The sequence below is a fragment of the Coenobita brevimanus genome, chromosome 92 (assembly GCF_032717465.1).
Source record: "Coenobita brevimanus isolate Jiangsu-jjx chromosome 92, ASM3271746v2, whole genome shotgun sequence".
Classification (NCBI taxonomy): domain Eukaryota; kingdom Metazoa; phylum Arthropoda; class Malacostraca; order Decapoda; family Coenobitidae; genus Coenobita; species Coenobita brevimanus.
In genome coordinates this window covers 16,740,326-16,757,474 of record NC_137045.1, presented here as the reverse complement: position 1 = coordinate 16,757,474, position 17,149 = coordinate 16,740,326, and the positions used below count along the sequence as shown (strand labels likewise).

General features: G+C 41.5%; 2 protein-coding genes across 7 annotated transcripts in view; both read right to left on the bottom strand.

The window, feature by feature from the left end:
* The window catches only part of LOC145412105 (uncharacterized), a 121,263-nt gene extending 114,134 nt beyond the window's left edge, over positions 1–7,129 (bottom strand). The window contains exons 1-2 of the mRNA XM_080282022.1: positions 7,085–7,129; positions 6,108–6,267 (exon numbers count right to left, since the gene is read on the bottom strand). Coding sequence (XP_080138148.1) covers positions 6,108–6,267; positions 7,085–7,129 — 205 coding nt within the window. The remainder of the gene's footprint in view (positions 1–6,107; positions 6,268–7,084) is intronic.
* A 7,328-nt stretch (positions 7,130–14,457) lies between these two features.
* The window catches only part of LOC145412234 (osmotic avoidance abnormal protein 3-like), a 73,651-nt gene continuing 70,959 nt past the window's right edge, over positions 14,458–17,149 (bottom strand). For 5 of the 6 annotated variants that reach the window (XM_080282168.1, XM_080282169.1, XM_080282172.1 and 2 more), the window contains exons 18-20: positions 16,553–16,819; positions 14,938–15,070; positions 14,458–14,686 (exon numbers count right to left, since the gene is read on the bottom strand). In XM_080282168.1, coding sequence (XP_080138294.1) covers positions 14,940–15,070; positions 16,553–16,819 — 398 coding nt within the window. In that variant the 3' untranslated portion in view covers positions 14,458–14,686; positions 14,938–14,939. The remainder of the gene's footprint in view (positions 14,687–14,937; positions 15,071–16,552; positions 16,820–17,149) is intronic. The other variant, XM_080282173.1, reaches the window with a different exon arrangement.

The window sequence follows — 17,149 nt, the reverse complement described above, 5'->3', positions numbered from 1 at the left end:
TAACTCTTGCACTGGAGAACTGGACGGAAAGGAGGTGAAGAATGTGAAACCAGACGGATGCTGCGTGTCCCTTGTAATAATGTAAACAACCTGGCATCCCGTACGACACACGAGGAGGAAAGAGGAAGTTATTTTTTCTTCCTCTGATTCCCTGTCTAACTGCTTCCTTTGATTCCTTGTCTCACTTCTTCCTCTGATTCTTGTCTGATTTCTTCCTCTGATTCATTGCCTGATTTTTTTCTCTGATTCTCTGTCTGACTTAGTCTCTGATTCTTTGTCAGATTTCTTCCTTTGATTCCCTGTCTGATTTCTTCCTTTGATTCCTTATCTGATTTCTTCCTCTGATTCTTTGTCCGATTTCTCCCTCTGATTCTTTGTCAGATTTCTTCCTCTGATTCATCTCAGGATTCAGATCAAGCAGAGACAAAGATAATGCTTTCCGTTTCCCCCCTAAATATAGGCGTGAGAAATAATGTGAAGATGATGGTGATTGTGTAAGCCTGTTGTTGTGTACGAAGACAACTTGAAAAAAAAAATGTTCTTGCTACAACTAAATGATATTGTTCGACACCGTGAACACTTCCACCGTTGATTTTTCACCTGATCAAGATCGCAAACCCCTTTGAGCTTAGCTGATGGCCAAGCACAGTGAGATTGGTGAGCTGCTCTGAGTAGTAACCAAGGAGACTCATTCCTACCTCAAAACTTAGGCCCATCAAATTTCATGCAACTACAGCTTAATATACACGTGTTTGAGTGCCTCAGTTCCGTCACATGAAAACAACCTGACTGTAGTGCCGAAGGGTTTAAAAAATGTCACACTTCACATCTTTGTACTGACATTAATTCCGGTACATTTTTAACACTTGAGTACGTGACGACACACAACAGGGGACGAAGAGAGAGCTTATGTAAATGATTTTTGGTACTACGAGACGGCTGTTTATTCAGGACAGGGAGGAAATTTCGTGCTGGAGTGGAAAAAGTACAATATTTCAGATCCTACCACTGAATTTCATCCTTACGTCTAAAAATAATTCCCAATAAGTTCCTTTTTATGCTCCAGTAGATGGCGACATGAGGGAAGAGATTCATGGAGGAGGAGGTTATATAATTAATTCCTGGTACTACTAAATGGCTTTATTCGGCTTTATTCTTGTGCTGGAGTGGAAAATATACCATACTTCAGACCATACTACGAAAATTCGGCCTTTAATCGAAAAAATAATCCCGAGTACGTGTTTTTAAGGTCAAGTAGGCGGCGACATGCGACAAGCGACTCGAGAAGGAGCAGGTTATATAATTGTATCTGGGTACGACCAGACGGGTTTATTCAGCATGTTTCAGATTCTGTAACTAAAATATACCATGAATCTTGACGAATAATCCCTAGAAACTACCTTTTGTATGCTTGAGTAGGCTGCAACATACAACTGACTCCCGAGAGATAGTTTATGTAATTTATTCTTTACTACTATGCGGCATTATTCAGAACAGGGAACATCTCTCCTGCTGAAAGATAATATAAAATTACAATACTTCCTGTCTTACCACTAAAATTCACCCCCAAGTAAAAAAAAAAAAAAAAAAAAAAATCCCGAGTATTTATTTATTTATTATTATTCTTTTTACGTTCGAGTAGACGGCGACATGCAACGAGCGACTGACGAAGACCAGCTTAAACTGTAGCCACAAGCAGCTTAGCGACGCCGGCAGCCGCCCTGACCTCCTGTGAGGGAATAATGAAGGGCGGGACAGATAAGAGGATTCCGGGTCGGGGAAAAATAATGGAATCGTCCTCTTGATACGGAAAGTCGGAGTAAAGTCGTGGAGAGTTGCTGACAGGTCTGTGGGTGTGGGTTTTAGATGATTTTCTTTCTTTTAATGTTCACATTTTTTAACTACTTTGTGGTGCTTGAGAGGGACGCCTTAATGTGGTGGCACCGATGTGACCTGGTGGTTACACTGACTGGTTATACATCTTTCCCTCAGCTACTTCCTTATCCCCAATTGAGGACTGTGGAATGAAGGAGGAGGGCAGTATAAGCCTACAGTCCACCGGGTTCACGTTCATAATTTACACGCCAGGGTTGCAACTACTATTTCGACTATTACTGGTTACTTTGTTCCATTCCTCCCATTATTGTATCGAATTCCTTAACTCTGTTTTGTGTATAATGTACAGTAGAGTGCCATCCTCTCGTGTACGCACTCTCTCTCTCTCTCTCTCTCTCTCTCTCTCTCTCTTTCAACGGAACTGGAGTAGGGAGTATTGGACAGCTCTGAATTAAACACACACACACACACACACACACACACACACACACACACACACACACACACACACACACACACACACACACACACACACACACACACACACACACACACACACACACACACACACACACACACACACACACACACACACACACACACACACACACACACACACACACACACACACAGCTTCATCTGATCGAGGTAGGCTTGTCCCTCTCTCATACTCTCACCACAATAACCACCCCCACCCCCTTCCCTTCACCCCCAACACTCACCCCGCCCACCCCGTCCCCAGCCCCACACGCCCACAGTCAGGCTTCTCACGTATTGTCTGGAATGGGCGTACTGGATTCCTTTTGGGTGTGGCAGATTGAGGCAAGTCTGTGGTTTGTCTGATAGATGTAAGCTCCTTTGCATTGCGTTCTCCCTCGTGTACAGACCTACTGACCATTTAGCACCTCTTCCCTGCTAGTCTATTTATGAATTTTACATACTGGTACTTTATTAATATTTAAGACGTCTTTGTCCATGTGAAAACGATAAATTGCATACCTGCCAGAGAGTTGTTGTAATACCGTATGCAAGTATATATTCATTGATGTTAAACAGATGTACTGTAAATTACGTACCAGAAAATGATGTTGCAATATTTTATGCAAGTGAATAATCATTATCAATTTATTTGTGTGTCACGTTGATATATTATAATTTGTCCATACTGATTTGGATTACGTAAAGGAAATATTAAGGTTTTTCATATAGTTCGTATCTGTGCAAAAAAAAAAAAAAAAAGATACTGTACATATACCAAAGGGAATGGTATAATACATAAAATATAAGCTAAAGAAGAGGTGCCAGAAGCCTCCTGAACCCACAAGATATATGGCCTTTGTCTGCCATATTGCTGTCGGGAATGGAACGTGTACGTGAGGAATACTGTGGTGTGATTCAGCATTGTGGAGTGAATGGTGAGGGACAGATTGACTATCGGACGGTTTCACAATTGCTGCTCTTTGTTCTGACTAGTGCTGATGTCTGCTTTCCCCCCAAGTGTAAGTTTTACAGCCGCTACTCACTGTTCCGATTCGTAGTGGTGTCTGCTTTCCCCCCAAGTTTTAAGTTTCACCTCTGCTCCTTTTTGCTCCAACTCGTGCTTCTGTCTGAGTTCCTGTCAAGTTTAACTCTTTATTCCGATCCGTACTACTATCTACTCTCCGCTTGTTCGCAGGACTTCCAGCAACAAGTGTTCTATGTAATTTGTCCATTAAAATTTAAGCAGTAAGTTGATAAAAGTGCACCTTGGCTTTTGCAATGTGCTAATATTCTCTGTTATGAATATACCCAACTTGTGTTATACCGGAAGTTAGTCACAGTTGATAAATAAACATCTTGGCTTTTGAGACGTGTTACTGTTACACTTGTTGTTGCTGCACCTCTTGTGCAATAAGTCAGACTTACTTAATAAATCTGCACCTTGGCTTCAGCAGGTGTTGACTGCAGAGCCAGTTCAATAGAGTTCCCCCACTGGAGATTCTGAGAAGGGAAAGAGGAAAGAGCGGGTTATTGGACAGGGAGGGAGGGGAGGGGGCAAAAAGGGAGGGGAAGGGAGAGAAACGAAGGAAGAAAAAGAGATTGCCGAAGGGGGAAGATGAGAGGACAGGAAAAATGGGAGGGGTGGGATGAGACGAGTTACTAGAGGATGGAGAGATAGGAAAGGGAATGAAGGAGAAGGGGAGAGGAGAGAGATGGAAAAGGAAAGATAAAAAAATTAAGTGAAGAAAGAAAAGGGAGGAATGGGAGTTGCCGGGTTATTCAAGCAGCATAAAAGGAAACAAAGTGAAGAGAGGAAACGAAAGGGAAAAGAAGGGAGAGAAGAGAGGAGGCAGATTGAATGAAGTGTAGGAGTCGAATGGGTGGCTGTTAAGAAATGAAGGTAACAGAGGGGAAAGAAAGGGAAACAAAGGAGAAGAAGACAAGAGAAGGGCGGGAAAAGAAGAGCTAGGTGATTGGGAATGGAAGGGGTGGGAGGGTAGAGAGAAGAGGCGTGTTATTGCAGGTGTAGGAGTGGGATGAGTGGCTGTTTCACCTGGGGGCTGCGCACAGAAGCTTTGTCAGGGGGTCCACTTTCAAGAGACCAATTGTTGTCGCATCGACGGTGTTGTCTTGCTGGCTCTCACTCTCTCTGGGGACGCACAGCAGGGGAAAGGGGACATAAATATACCCCCAAAAGTGGAAAAGACCGTTGTGAAGCACGGCAGAGGAGAGGATAGATAGAACATGGAGAAGATTAAATGTGAAGCACGGCAGGGGAAAGGATAGATAAAAAAAGAAGACTAGATGTGAAGCACGGCAGGGGTGAGGATAGATAAATTAAAAAAAAAAAAGAAGGAAACACTAGATGTGAAGCACTGCAGGGGAGAGGATAGATAAATAAATAAATAAATAAAAAAGATGAAGAGACCGGATGTGAAACGCGGGAGGGGATAGGACAGCACAGAAAGAAAAGACGGTGTGAAAAAAAATAAGCAAATGAATGGGTAAATAAGAGTACATAGGAATGGCTGCTGAAAGAGGCTTACTGGCCTGTGAAGAGCTTATCGATTCAGGTAACAGCAGTTTTATTTGTTTGTATCATACAAGGTGCTAGTGCTAGAAATGGAAGATTAGAAGTTCTCAGGTTACTTTTACGTAGCCCCGACACTGTCATGACAAATGTGTGTGAGAAAAGGGAAAGAAAGATGAAGTCTCTCCCCCAACCCATCACTCCGACTGGCGTAATAGTCGGCAAGAAAATGATAGAAAAACCCAGTGACTTCTGAAAAATGCAAACATAAAAATTTTTGCTGGAGAGATGGAAGAGGCTTAACTGTAAGCTCTTTTTATCTTTAATTTACAGTTTTAAAAAAGAGAGCATACAGTGCAGAAAAGTCGGGAAAATGGAAACATAGCTCAGAAGAAATTATCATTTATCTCTACCACCACCACCACCACTACAACCACCACCACAACCACCACCACCATTAGATATCTCACCACCACCACCACCACCACCACCATTAGATATCTCACCACCACCACCATTAGATATCTCACCACCACCACCACCACCACCATTAGATATCTCACCACCACCACCACCACCATTAGATATCTCACCACCACCACCACCACCATTAGATATCTCACCACCATCACCACCACCATTAGATATCTCTCCACCACCACAACCACCACCACTATTACACCTCTCTCCACCACCACCACCATCATTACATATCTCTCCACCACCATTTCACATCTTTCCACCACCACAACCACCACCACCACCACCTCCCTCACCCCAGCAACCCACCACCCACCGCTACCGCCATTATCCACCACTACCACCACCACCACTACTCACCCACCCACCTTAATACCGTTACCACACAACTGTCCCTCCTCCCTCTTTCAGCAATACCACAACTCTCCTCCACCACCCCCACCCACCCATCCTGCTACCTTCACCGCACAACTATCCCCTCCCTTCTCATCACCACACCCACAAGCACTATTACCCCTCACTCTCCCTTCCATTACCACCACCATTACTACACGTGTCCTCGTCGCTCTCTCACCACCACCGTCACTCTCCCACCCACCACCATCACCACTCCCCCTTCCCCTCCACCACCACCCCTACCACACAACAGTCCCCCTCCCTCTCTCACCACTATTACCACTCTCCCCCACCACCACCACAACCAGCCCATAACACAGGGACGAAGCCATTACAATTACCCCGCCGTGTGCCGGTCGTAACATAGCTTTATCATCATTTTTACCGACCGTCGCGTCGCCTGGATCTGCTGCCTGCCTTGCGTTCTCGTTCATCACGCCTTTCTTTCCACTCACACTGGCTCCCCACACCGCCTCACCCCTGCCTGTTGTCACACTGGGTTCATGTTTCACGCCACTAGGTCGAGAGGTGAAGAGAAGTGCGATCTGTAAACAAGGTGTTTCGAATATGAAGAGGACTCCAGTTGTTGTTGCTTGTATCGTTGTTTTTGTTGTTTTTGTTTTTGTTGTTTTGTTTTTGCTGTTTTTTTTGTTTGTCGTTTTTATTGTTGTTGCTGTTGGTTTTGTTGTTTTGTTGTTGTTGTTGCTGCGACTGCTGCTGCTGCTGCTGCTCTACCCCTGTCTGTCTGGCCGAGCAAACACATCGACCACAAGAAACCAACCGCCTACCTGTGGCAGACAGCGCCTCCTCAGGGTAGGATCAGGATCCTTTCACATGGCGAGGCGCAGGGAAAATGGAGAGGGCGTAACCCCCAAGAAGATGAGCTATGTATAGACGACTACGTATGTGTGAGTAATTAATCTTAGCCAGGACTTTGACTACTTCATAAATGTGGTTTGTGAACTGAATGCCTCTGTGTATACAGAAGAGAAAGATCCAAAGATTTAGACCAAGGAATAACTTGCCCTTTCCAAGTATGCTGAGAAGAGTAAAACTGAAATCAAGATCGGTTAATTTCGAGGTGGCTGAACATATTGTTTTTAAAGCATTCTTACTAAACTCTTACAGTACCATGACGTCTCTTATACGTTTTAGTTTTGCTACCACTGGACTGTTTTATTCAACTTAGGAAAGACCTTTAGTAACGAAAGGGTTATAATTTCCTTGTATTTAACTTACTCTTTTAATAATAATTGTTTACTTAAAAACATGTAAGAAAATAGTATAATACGGTATACAGAGATTAACTATAATCGGTTTCTGTTCATCTACCCCCTCACAGTTCAGTTGAAGACCAATTACCCTCAGTCTGGAGAATAAATCTGACTTGAAACCAAGGAGACCCATTTCTGCCTCGTAAGTAAGTCACATCGAATTTCAAGCAACCACGACTCTGATATTTAAATTACGAGAATGACCCAGTTCCCTCAGCTGAAACCGAACTAGTTATTGTAAAAAAGAAAACAAGAGGTAGTAGGGAGTCTCCTAAATCCACGAGACTGCTGCATAGGAGTGACAGGAGCGATATATTTGTTAAGTTCTGGGGCTAAAAATTTCAGCAGTAAATAGAAAAATGATGACATATTGCAGGTACAAGCGTGGAAGTGAGCAAGATGTATGAGAGAGGCTGGCTACTGCTGGAGGTGTTGTCCTGGTAACGAATTCTTGCCTTTGGTGTGTGTGTGTATGTGTATGTGTATGTGTGTGTGTGTGTGTGTGTGTGTGTGTGTGTGTGTGTGTGTGTGTGTGAGAGAGAGAGAGAGAGAGAGAGAGAGAGAGAGAGAGAGAAATGTTGACGTCTGCGGATGTAAAATATAGCAATGATAATTATGATAAATGATAACAGTAATAGGGATATGATGACGACGCCGACAATGATGATGATGATGATGATGACGACGACGATGATGATGATGATGATGATATTCAATTGTGTAGTCAGGATCCACCAACAAGGCAAACACACCCCCAATCCATTACACCCCTTTAACTCCATTAGTACATCACCATATAACCTCCTCAGTGTCTCTCCATATATGAAATGTTCCTCAGCGACACCACATCCCCCATAGCTAGTTCTCTGGCCTCGTTATTATGTAAATTGTGTTGGAACTGGGAAAGGGAATGAGGAGGAAGATGGGTGTGGTGTAGATGAGATGATGGGGATGAGGAGAGAAAGGGGTGATGGGTGTGAATAGGGTGAAACTTAGGAAGGGATCGGGTAAAAGGGAGTGGGATAGGTAGATTGATAGATTGACAGGTAGATGAGGTGATGGGGATGGGGAGTGAGAGGGATGGTGGGTATTGAGATGGAGAGTGAGAGGGATGGTGGGTATTGAGATGGGGAGTGAGAGGGACGGTGGGTGTGAATGAGGAGATACCTAGGTGAGGGATAGGGTAGAGAGGAATGGGATAGATGGGTAAACATAGACTGATTAGTAAATAGATAGACAGGTAGATACTGAGAGAGAGAGAGAGAGAGAGAGAGAGAGAGAGAGAGAGAACCAGGCCTAAAAAACTATGATAGATGTGATTTGTCAGCAAAAAAAAAAAAAAAAAAAAAAAAGAGAGAGAGCAGCCATAAAAAGAAGTCATCCACTCTTTATTGTAGTCGTGGAGGTCGGTTATACTACCAAACTTGTACACTTCCATAGATATTTACGAACTCGATGGCCTGATTCTGTAGACGGTTATTGCAGCTTTTTATATATATTCTGTTGCCTTTATATTTATTTTCTTGTTTTATTTTTAGGGGTGATAGAGCAGAGTGTTCCGAAAGCTAGAGATATTGAAAGACGGGAGACGCTGGGGACGTTGATGATTGTTCTATATTCTGCCTCGCTTCATTTTCCTGATTTTCCATTTTTCTGTTTTCCTGCTTTGAAGACTTGAATGGAGAGTGAGTGAAGATGTGACGCATTTTCTCTGGGCGTATTGAAGTTTGTTTTTTTGTTTTGTTTTGCTTATTTGTTTGTTTTTCCTTTTGCTGTTTCTGGATCCTACCCACCAAAGATATAACAGAGATAAAAAGTTGTTGTTGCTGTTGTTAATGATTTTGGTGGAAAAACTTTGAAATTTCCTAGGTCATACTTTCTAGCCTCCTCTCATATTATTTAGCTGATAATTAATATTGTAAAAATTCATAGATATTACTTATTGCTTACTTGATGTTGTTATATTTCCCATTACTTTTATTGCCCCAAACTCATATATATGGTTTTTGATGGTGTCTTTATTTTACATATATATTTTGTCGTCCTGTCCTCATTATAATAGCTGTTGTATTTTTGTTTTAAATTTTTTTCTTGTCCTTGCATTATACTTTACGGATTTTTAGTTTTTGTTATAATATACTGGGCGGCATTGTGAGTGTCAGAATTTTACGTTTCTTTAATCTCTCAATATTTCGATCATTTTTACGTCCACACGAAAGAGGGTGCCCTGAAGATAACTCCTCGTGTTGTACTGATTTTAGAGAAACCATATTGAAAGTTATTAATTTTGATTTCTTAATGTTTTCCAGTCCTCATAATTTTGATGGGGAACTGCGGTATGCATTTTAGATGGTTTTATTATTATCTTGTATTGTGTATGTAATTTTGTTTACCTTAAGCTCTTGCGATATATATTGATGTCACATTGAGTATTTAAATATTTTCTTCAGATATTTATATATTTCACGTATTATACTTTTTTTTTTTATTTGACGATATATTACACTTGGGTGGCATTGAGAGTGTCTGGATTTTACGTTTCTTTAATCTGCCATTATTAGGACCATTTTTACGGCCACACAAAAGAGGGTGAGCTGATGAGTACCCCCAGACCTCAACACCCCTCACCTCCTCCCCCCATATCCCCTACCCCATTCTCACCCCTTCCTCTTCCCCCATCCCTTCCCTTCCCGCTTCCCTCACCCCTCCTTCAGCCACCACCAGGCAATATTCCACAGGCTTTATTGAAATCTATTGACGTTTTATGCTTTTGTGAACCATCATATCTCTCTCTTTCTCCCTCCTTTTGTCCTTTACTAGGTTATTGATCAGGGAGAGAGAGAGACACTTTTCCTTTTTTTTTTGTCTTCCTCCCTCCTTTTCTCTTTGACTTGCTTATTACCACTTTGGGTGATCTTGGTCTTATATTGAACGTTTGAAGGGGATGGATTTGATGGATAAGTTGGGTGGTAATTTCTCTCTCTCTCTCTCTCTCTCTCTCTCTCTCTCTCTCTATCTATCTATCTATCTATCTATCTGTCTATCTCACACATATATAGATCAGAGAGGTATTGCATTTTGTCCCCATTTTCTCCCATCTTTTCCACATTACCATTCTGTCTTCTCATACACTGGTCTTTTGAAGTGATAAAATTATATGAATGCTTTGAGGGGTTAAAGTTCGAGGGATGGCTGTGAAAAATACGGATGCAGGACTATTGAAACACAGTGGAGTAAACATAAACATATATTATATAAAGTGATACTCTCTGACACAACACAGTACATCAACAGTAGCTTTGGTAGTGACCCTCTCTGTAACACCTCTTATATCTGTGCTTATTTTTCTCTGTCTTGCTTTCTCTCCTACGGTGTTTTTTACGTGTCTTTCCCTCCCAATACTCGTTTTACTACTCCTGTGTTTTTCTTCTCTCTTTCTATATACATGTTCTCTCTCTCTCTCTCTCTCTCTCTCTCTCTCTCTCTCTCTCACACACACACACACACACACACACACACACACACACACACACACACACACACACACACACACACGTTTCTCTTCATGTCGCCCCTCCACTTCCTCTCCGTCTCCTCGTCCACACAGGGTATTAATCGAACTTCTCGCTCTAAATGACATGTACAAATTCTCTGTAATTGGCCCCAGTTCTTCATAAATGATAATAAAGAAAGTTATAGTAGTTGCGATATAATTAGGAACAGAAATAATATGATCAAATGTAAGAAGTTCGATCAAGCTACTTTTTTTTTCACCCCAAGAGGTCACAGCATTAGGTCAGGTCGAAGGGTCTAATGAGGTCAAAGGTTAACCTGTCACCGCCTTACTAATATACACATTTTATCAGGTCAGGTGGCTCTAACTGTGGGCCCGATTGAGCTGCTCTGCCCTTGAACAGGAATATCTAGAGGGTGGCTGTAGAGTATTTGGCCCGGTGCAGACATAAAATAAAAACTAATACTCTTCGATGGCGTCCTTTTTCTTTCATTCTTGGTAATTCCAGACGATTTGAGCTGAGGAGGTATATACAGCCTTGAATGAGGGGCTTCGGATCAGTCTAAATTCAATATATTCATGTCAAACCAAGTATTAGTGTTTTTTTCAATATATTTACCAAGTCATTAAAGCCGAATCGTAGTGGTAAATCTATGCCATATACAATCTTTTATTTTTGTATTTTATTTCATTTATTGCATGCAGTGGGTCAAAGAATCCACAGACACCGGTAACTTTGACTATAGCATAACGAGATCAATATATTTTTTGTATCACAGCAGTTACAGTAAATATGTCACAAATATATTACACCTTCATAAACTACACAGTTCTTTAGCCTAATAGGAGCAGTCTGTGTCCACTTTGCATTCTCTTTTTCTCATCTTTCTCCTTTTTCCCTATGGTTATCTGCTTTGCTTTCATCCTCCTCTCCCCTTTCTTGTCTTCTTTTCCCTCCTTATTCTCTCTCCCTCTGCTCTCTTTCGCCACCTGTCTTTCCATTTCTCATTCTCCTTCGTTCTTTTTTCTCCTTTTCATTTTTTTCTTCCTTCTTTCTTCTCCTCTTTCTCCTTCTCCCTCTTCCTCACAGAGTGGACTGGTACTGTACGTGTATATTTCGTGCACCAAACAACAGTAAATTAACTACATAATATATCTTGTTACACACAAACATGGGGTCGTACTCTCGCTGGGTTTAGGGCTCTCCCTGACGCCTTTTCTTTAGGGATTTATTTTGCATGTTACATTTTAATGGTCTCTTTTATGTCATTTTATATATTATCACTCCTTAGCCAGTGATATCTTTTTTCTTTCTTTCTTTTCTGCTTTCGTCCTTTCCTTCTTCTTTTTAATTTTTTTTTCACTACCCCTGGATGGTTTTGCTCAGCTCAAGGGTTATTTCTGGTAGTGACTTGGCTTGGAATGGTCTTCAATGTCTTCCTGAAATATGACATCTTTTAAACTGGGTGATCCATGTATAACGCTCCTCTTCCACTCCGCTGACTTATTTGCTTTTTTTTTTTTTTTTTTTTCGTGTGTTGCTAGGAGTTAGTGTTATCAATGTTCATCCTGCATCATTTATTCATTTCCTGCTCCCACTGCCACACCCCCACCGGCAGATTGAGCCGTCCTCACAACACACAAGATATAGCCAGATTTCATTCATCCTGAAGGAGACAATCGCTAGTGACCAACACTGACAGTTTACATTATTATAACATAAATATCAACGTATCTCATTTATATAATATATATATATATATATATATATATATATATATATATAGAGAGATAGATATATATAGATATATACCGGAGAAGGGGGTTAGAGAATGATGTCAGGGAACCTCCTAAGCCACGAGAGCACTGACCCCGACACTTGGCACCTCCAGTAAAGATACATATACATACTTGATGCGATTTATACATATACTTTAGTCGATGCGGATTATATATAGAGATTTATTTGGATCGATCCAGTAAACAGGATTAATAGGTAATTGTGCCCATTTCTTAATTATCTGTACAATGACGACTCTTTGTTTATTTTCTCTATCAACAGGCGATTCTATTCAGCTTAGGAGAGACGCCTGAACCTGGAGGAGTGGAAGGGGGTTGATAAAGTCTTCATTAACCCCCTTCGGTGTGTGCGGTTTTTCTTATCTGAGTAAAATCGTCCTGAGGTAGACAGAATAAACTGTATTTGAAGTACACCGTATTGAAATGGTTAACTTATTTGCCTATTGGACGGGTTAGATATAGAATCCGGTGTAATTTTAGTCTGTTTTTCACATATATTGGGTACATCACGAAGGCCATAAAGTGCTTTAAGGGGAAAATGGAATAGCTTTGGCATTTGGTCTATTTCTTAAGTAAAAAAAAAAAAAAACAGTAAAGCTCATGGTTGGAAGAAACTTATTGTTCAGTCTTTCAGGATGTCATGAAAAAGAAGTTATTGTTCTCTCTATGAGGCTATTGTAAAAGAAAATCACAAATCGTTGTTCCGTTTATCAGGTTGTAAGAAACAAATGTCCAGTTTATTGAGCTATAAAAAAAAAAATCAATACGTCACGTTTGATAGTGAATATGTTTTAGTCCGTCAGGTAAAAGAAAAAAAATCTTCAGCTCAGGTAAACTGTATATCTGATTAGGAGTTTTGTAAAATCAAGGTGTAAGCGGCACGAAAATCAAACAGAACAGAAAAACGCAGACAGGACACATTGTATATATCTTATTTTCCTTATATTCAACCTCTGTCACCTTCGTTTAATTTATACTATGTCACCTTTGTCTTGTGTCACCTTCCTCATCTTCAGTACTTACCATCCTCTTCATATTCAACCCATACCACATTCTAGGTCGATCTGTGTCATATTCTTCAAGTTCTCTCTGATTTTTTTTATTCATTTCCATATCTTTAGCCTGTAAATCTTCAACATCAGCCCATCACCTTCATCTTTAATTTAAACCACTTTTTTTTTTTTTTCAAGTTTTATCAGTCACTATCTCTACCTGTAACCCTTATCATCATTTTCATGTTCTATTTGTCACCTTCTCTCTATCAGATCGCCTTCAAGCACAATCACTGTCAATTTCACGCTCAGTAAGTATTTCTTTCCCCACAGGTAGCAGTAATATACAAGTGAACGTTTAATTTGTCAAGTCTTTCCTTGTAACAATAGTACACAAACACCACTACTTGTCACTGTTTAGGAATGTTACGATACGTCCCGGTATTGTAAAGGCAAGACACCATTATTATACTACTGTCAGAATGGTACGGTAACTCTTTGTATGATTTTCTCGTATCGTAAATTTAAGACACTAATACCAACATCCTATCACTGTTAAAATGCACGATAGCTTACGATAGCCGTTTGTATACATATCCGATATCGTAAGGTAAGGATATCAGCACCACTTTACGATATCACTTTTAAAATGGTACGATAATTGCATTCTTTCGTAGTATCGTTCATTCTAGAAATCAACACCTACTTCGTATTTAGTGTTAGAAAATGGTACGATGAGTCTTTTGTACATTCTCAGGCAGCAGGCAGCAGCTCACTTAAATTGGCTCGGAGGTTTGTCTTCATCTGCATCTTGTGAGGGGTCGAGAGTGTGGGTGAAGGTTCAGAAGGTCAGGCTGTGTAAGGTGTGTGGATCAAGTCAGGTGTGTGAGTCACGCCGGTAGGTAGGTAAGTCAGGTGCGCGACTCAGGTATGTTGAGGTATGTAGGTAAATAACTGGGTCAGATGTGAGTTAAGTATGTGGGTAGATGTGTGGGTCAGATGTGAGTAGCAGATATGTGTGTGGATCAGGTGTGTGGACTGAGTGTATAGATCGGGTATGTGGGTAGATATGTGGGTCAGGTGTGAGAATTAGTAATATGACAGGTGTATATTAGGTGTGAGAATTACAGTAGTTATACTGTATGTCAGGTGTGTCAGGTGTATGGGTCAAGGTCATAGTACCCTTGGACCGACTGACACAAGCTCTAGAGGCCTGTACTTTCACTCCACACCATTAGATGGAGTCACTGCCTACTGTCTTCCCCACACGCATACCACTGCTTGGGTACTATTGGCGTTGCAAGGAGGGTCAGAAGAGGCATCAAATGTCACCCTGAAGAACCAGATGACTTATGTATCACAGAAGGAGCGTCACTGATGCTACCTGTGAGGAAGCAGAGATGGTGTATTCAGATTATAAGTAAACGACGTTATTTCAAATAAGGAATGAAGAACACGTCAGTTTAGATTACAGAAATTTTAGAGTAACACATCAGCTAAAAAAATGAATACTAGTCATTTTAGAGAAGAAAAGCATCCGATTAAGACAAAGAAGAAACAGATAGTCCAAAAAAATCGCATCACCCAAGGAAAAGAAATTATTATGAGGAAAACTGGACCCAAAAGTACCCTCACCTCTATATCAAGTCGAGGGTATGCAGGACATCCTTACTCTTCTTCTTGGACTTGCGATCGATGGTGGGTAACGCCTCGAGTCTGTTGGGCCTTCGAAACGACATTTCCGGCGAGACGGAGGAGAACCCGTTACCTGGGGAAGGAGGGAAGCCATCAAAGCACACACACAGCGACGACGAAAGAGTTCTGGGGGCTTTTGATGTTGAGGGACGGGACGGCCTGAGGGGCATGGCGGTACACTACAGGCCTTGCAGATTGGACAGAGAAAGATGGAACGTCGGTAGAAAATATTAAAAGCTGGTTGAGATTGTAAGTCTGGAGAAGGATTGAGCGCAGTTGAAAAATATTGCAATCCAGCGTGAATGGTGATAACGAACATCGGGACTTGCGGTCCGAACAGCAACATTGAAGGATAGTTGTTAGAAAATATTTGAAACAGGGCTCACAGGCTGAACAGCAACAAGCAAGGTTGGGTGGTGAAAGAAATGGAGATGAGTAAATTGTAAGAAGAGATCGTTTAGACTGTTAACGTTCTTTACTACACTTCATTTTGATGATGATTATAATACTCAAAGGATATCACTGTAATTCGTCGAACTCCTGACTACCGAGGGACGATTGTATTTGGTTTGAGATTATGATGCTCTAACGCTTCTCAGTTTTGTTGTTCCTCGTGTATCGGGTTTTGGAAATATGTTTGATTATTTATGTTGGTAAGTTCGGTATTTGATTCTTATTTCGCGCTGTACCACCCCTTGGAATATCATTTAGGATGTTAGTGGTTTTGTGGAAAGCAGAATGAAAATTTTAAACCCAGTGGACTTTTACAATCAGCAAATCACGAGAGGTCTGACAGGATGATGAAGAGAACTAAGAAAAAAGAAACTTGTGTAATAAAATGGCGCTGTTGGTGTACACCTTAACTATGCGCCATAAATTTTAATTTGCGAAAATAAGCCGCGTCCCTAACTTGAATGCTGAGTAGTGATGAGTGAACCTTACGAATCACCATAAGTATAGTTAGTAACCATTTTTCTTAAATGTGTTTATAGCCGTTTAGTGGATGGTGATTTCAGGCTGACGGTGACACAAGGTCTGAAGTTAAATATGAATGAAACAATGCAAAACAGTAACATTACCTCTAGTGCACTTATATCAGCCATTCGGCCATAAGGGAGGCGGGGCATCTTTGCCAGGAAACTAACAAAAATGTATCCGTAACTGAGAAGAGAGGTGGACGTGGCACAGCAACATCCTAGAATAATAACTGAAGCTGTGGGAAATATCAACAGGCAGGTCATATAGGCTAGAACTGAAGGCATTAACACAGGCAGTGGCAAACCAGACAAGTTAACAGTTCTGCTGCAAATGAATGCCGTCAGGTATTTTATTCATGGTAACACCAGCTACTTATATAGGTTACTTGGAAATGCAGCAGGTATAGAGTTAACTTTGGTCCAAGGACGTCTCTCTTGGGCAAAATAAATCTGTTTGGTTGTTGTTTGAATTATATAAAAAAAAAAAGACGTCCTCGCACCAAAGAAGCTCGGGAGAAAAGCAAAATAAAAAAGTGTCAGTACAGTGCTATAGTGCTTGTTTTTGGTTTTCCACCTACCCAGCCACCCGTTGCTCACCACTCCTCCACCCCCTCCTCCATTCCCTCCTCCTCCATTTCCTCCACCCACCCCGTTCAATGAGGAGGTGGAGGAGTTGGAGCCCCAGGAGGAGTTGTAGGAACCAGAGGAGTTGTTGAAGGAGGAGCTGAGGTTGAGGTTGTTGTTGGAGGCCCACATGCTCTGGCTCATGCTGGTGTTGAAGAGGTTTCCTGTCGTGCTCGTCATCTTGCCAGTGTTCGAGGTGGAGTTGGTGCTCGAGGTCTTGCCTGAAGGAGGAGGGGGACAGGACCAGAGTGAGGGAGGGACTAGATGACAATAAGGGTGGGGACAGGAGGGGACCAGAACTTAAACGAGGACGAAAATGATGGTTAGGGGGGGTGAGGCAAAATGTAATCTTGTCATGGTTTAAGAGGGTCAACGAAAATACAAGTGGCCTTCTCTTTCATCCTACAATGGAAACAGGAGGATGTGTTACTGGTGTGAGGGGCGGGATGGCCGAACAGAAATGAGAGGAAATTCAATTTTCATCCTACTGTGGATATATGGGTCATTCTGTTAGCATATGTATCCATTATTTTCAGACTTAAGTTTTATTC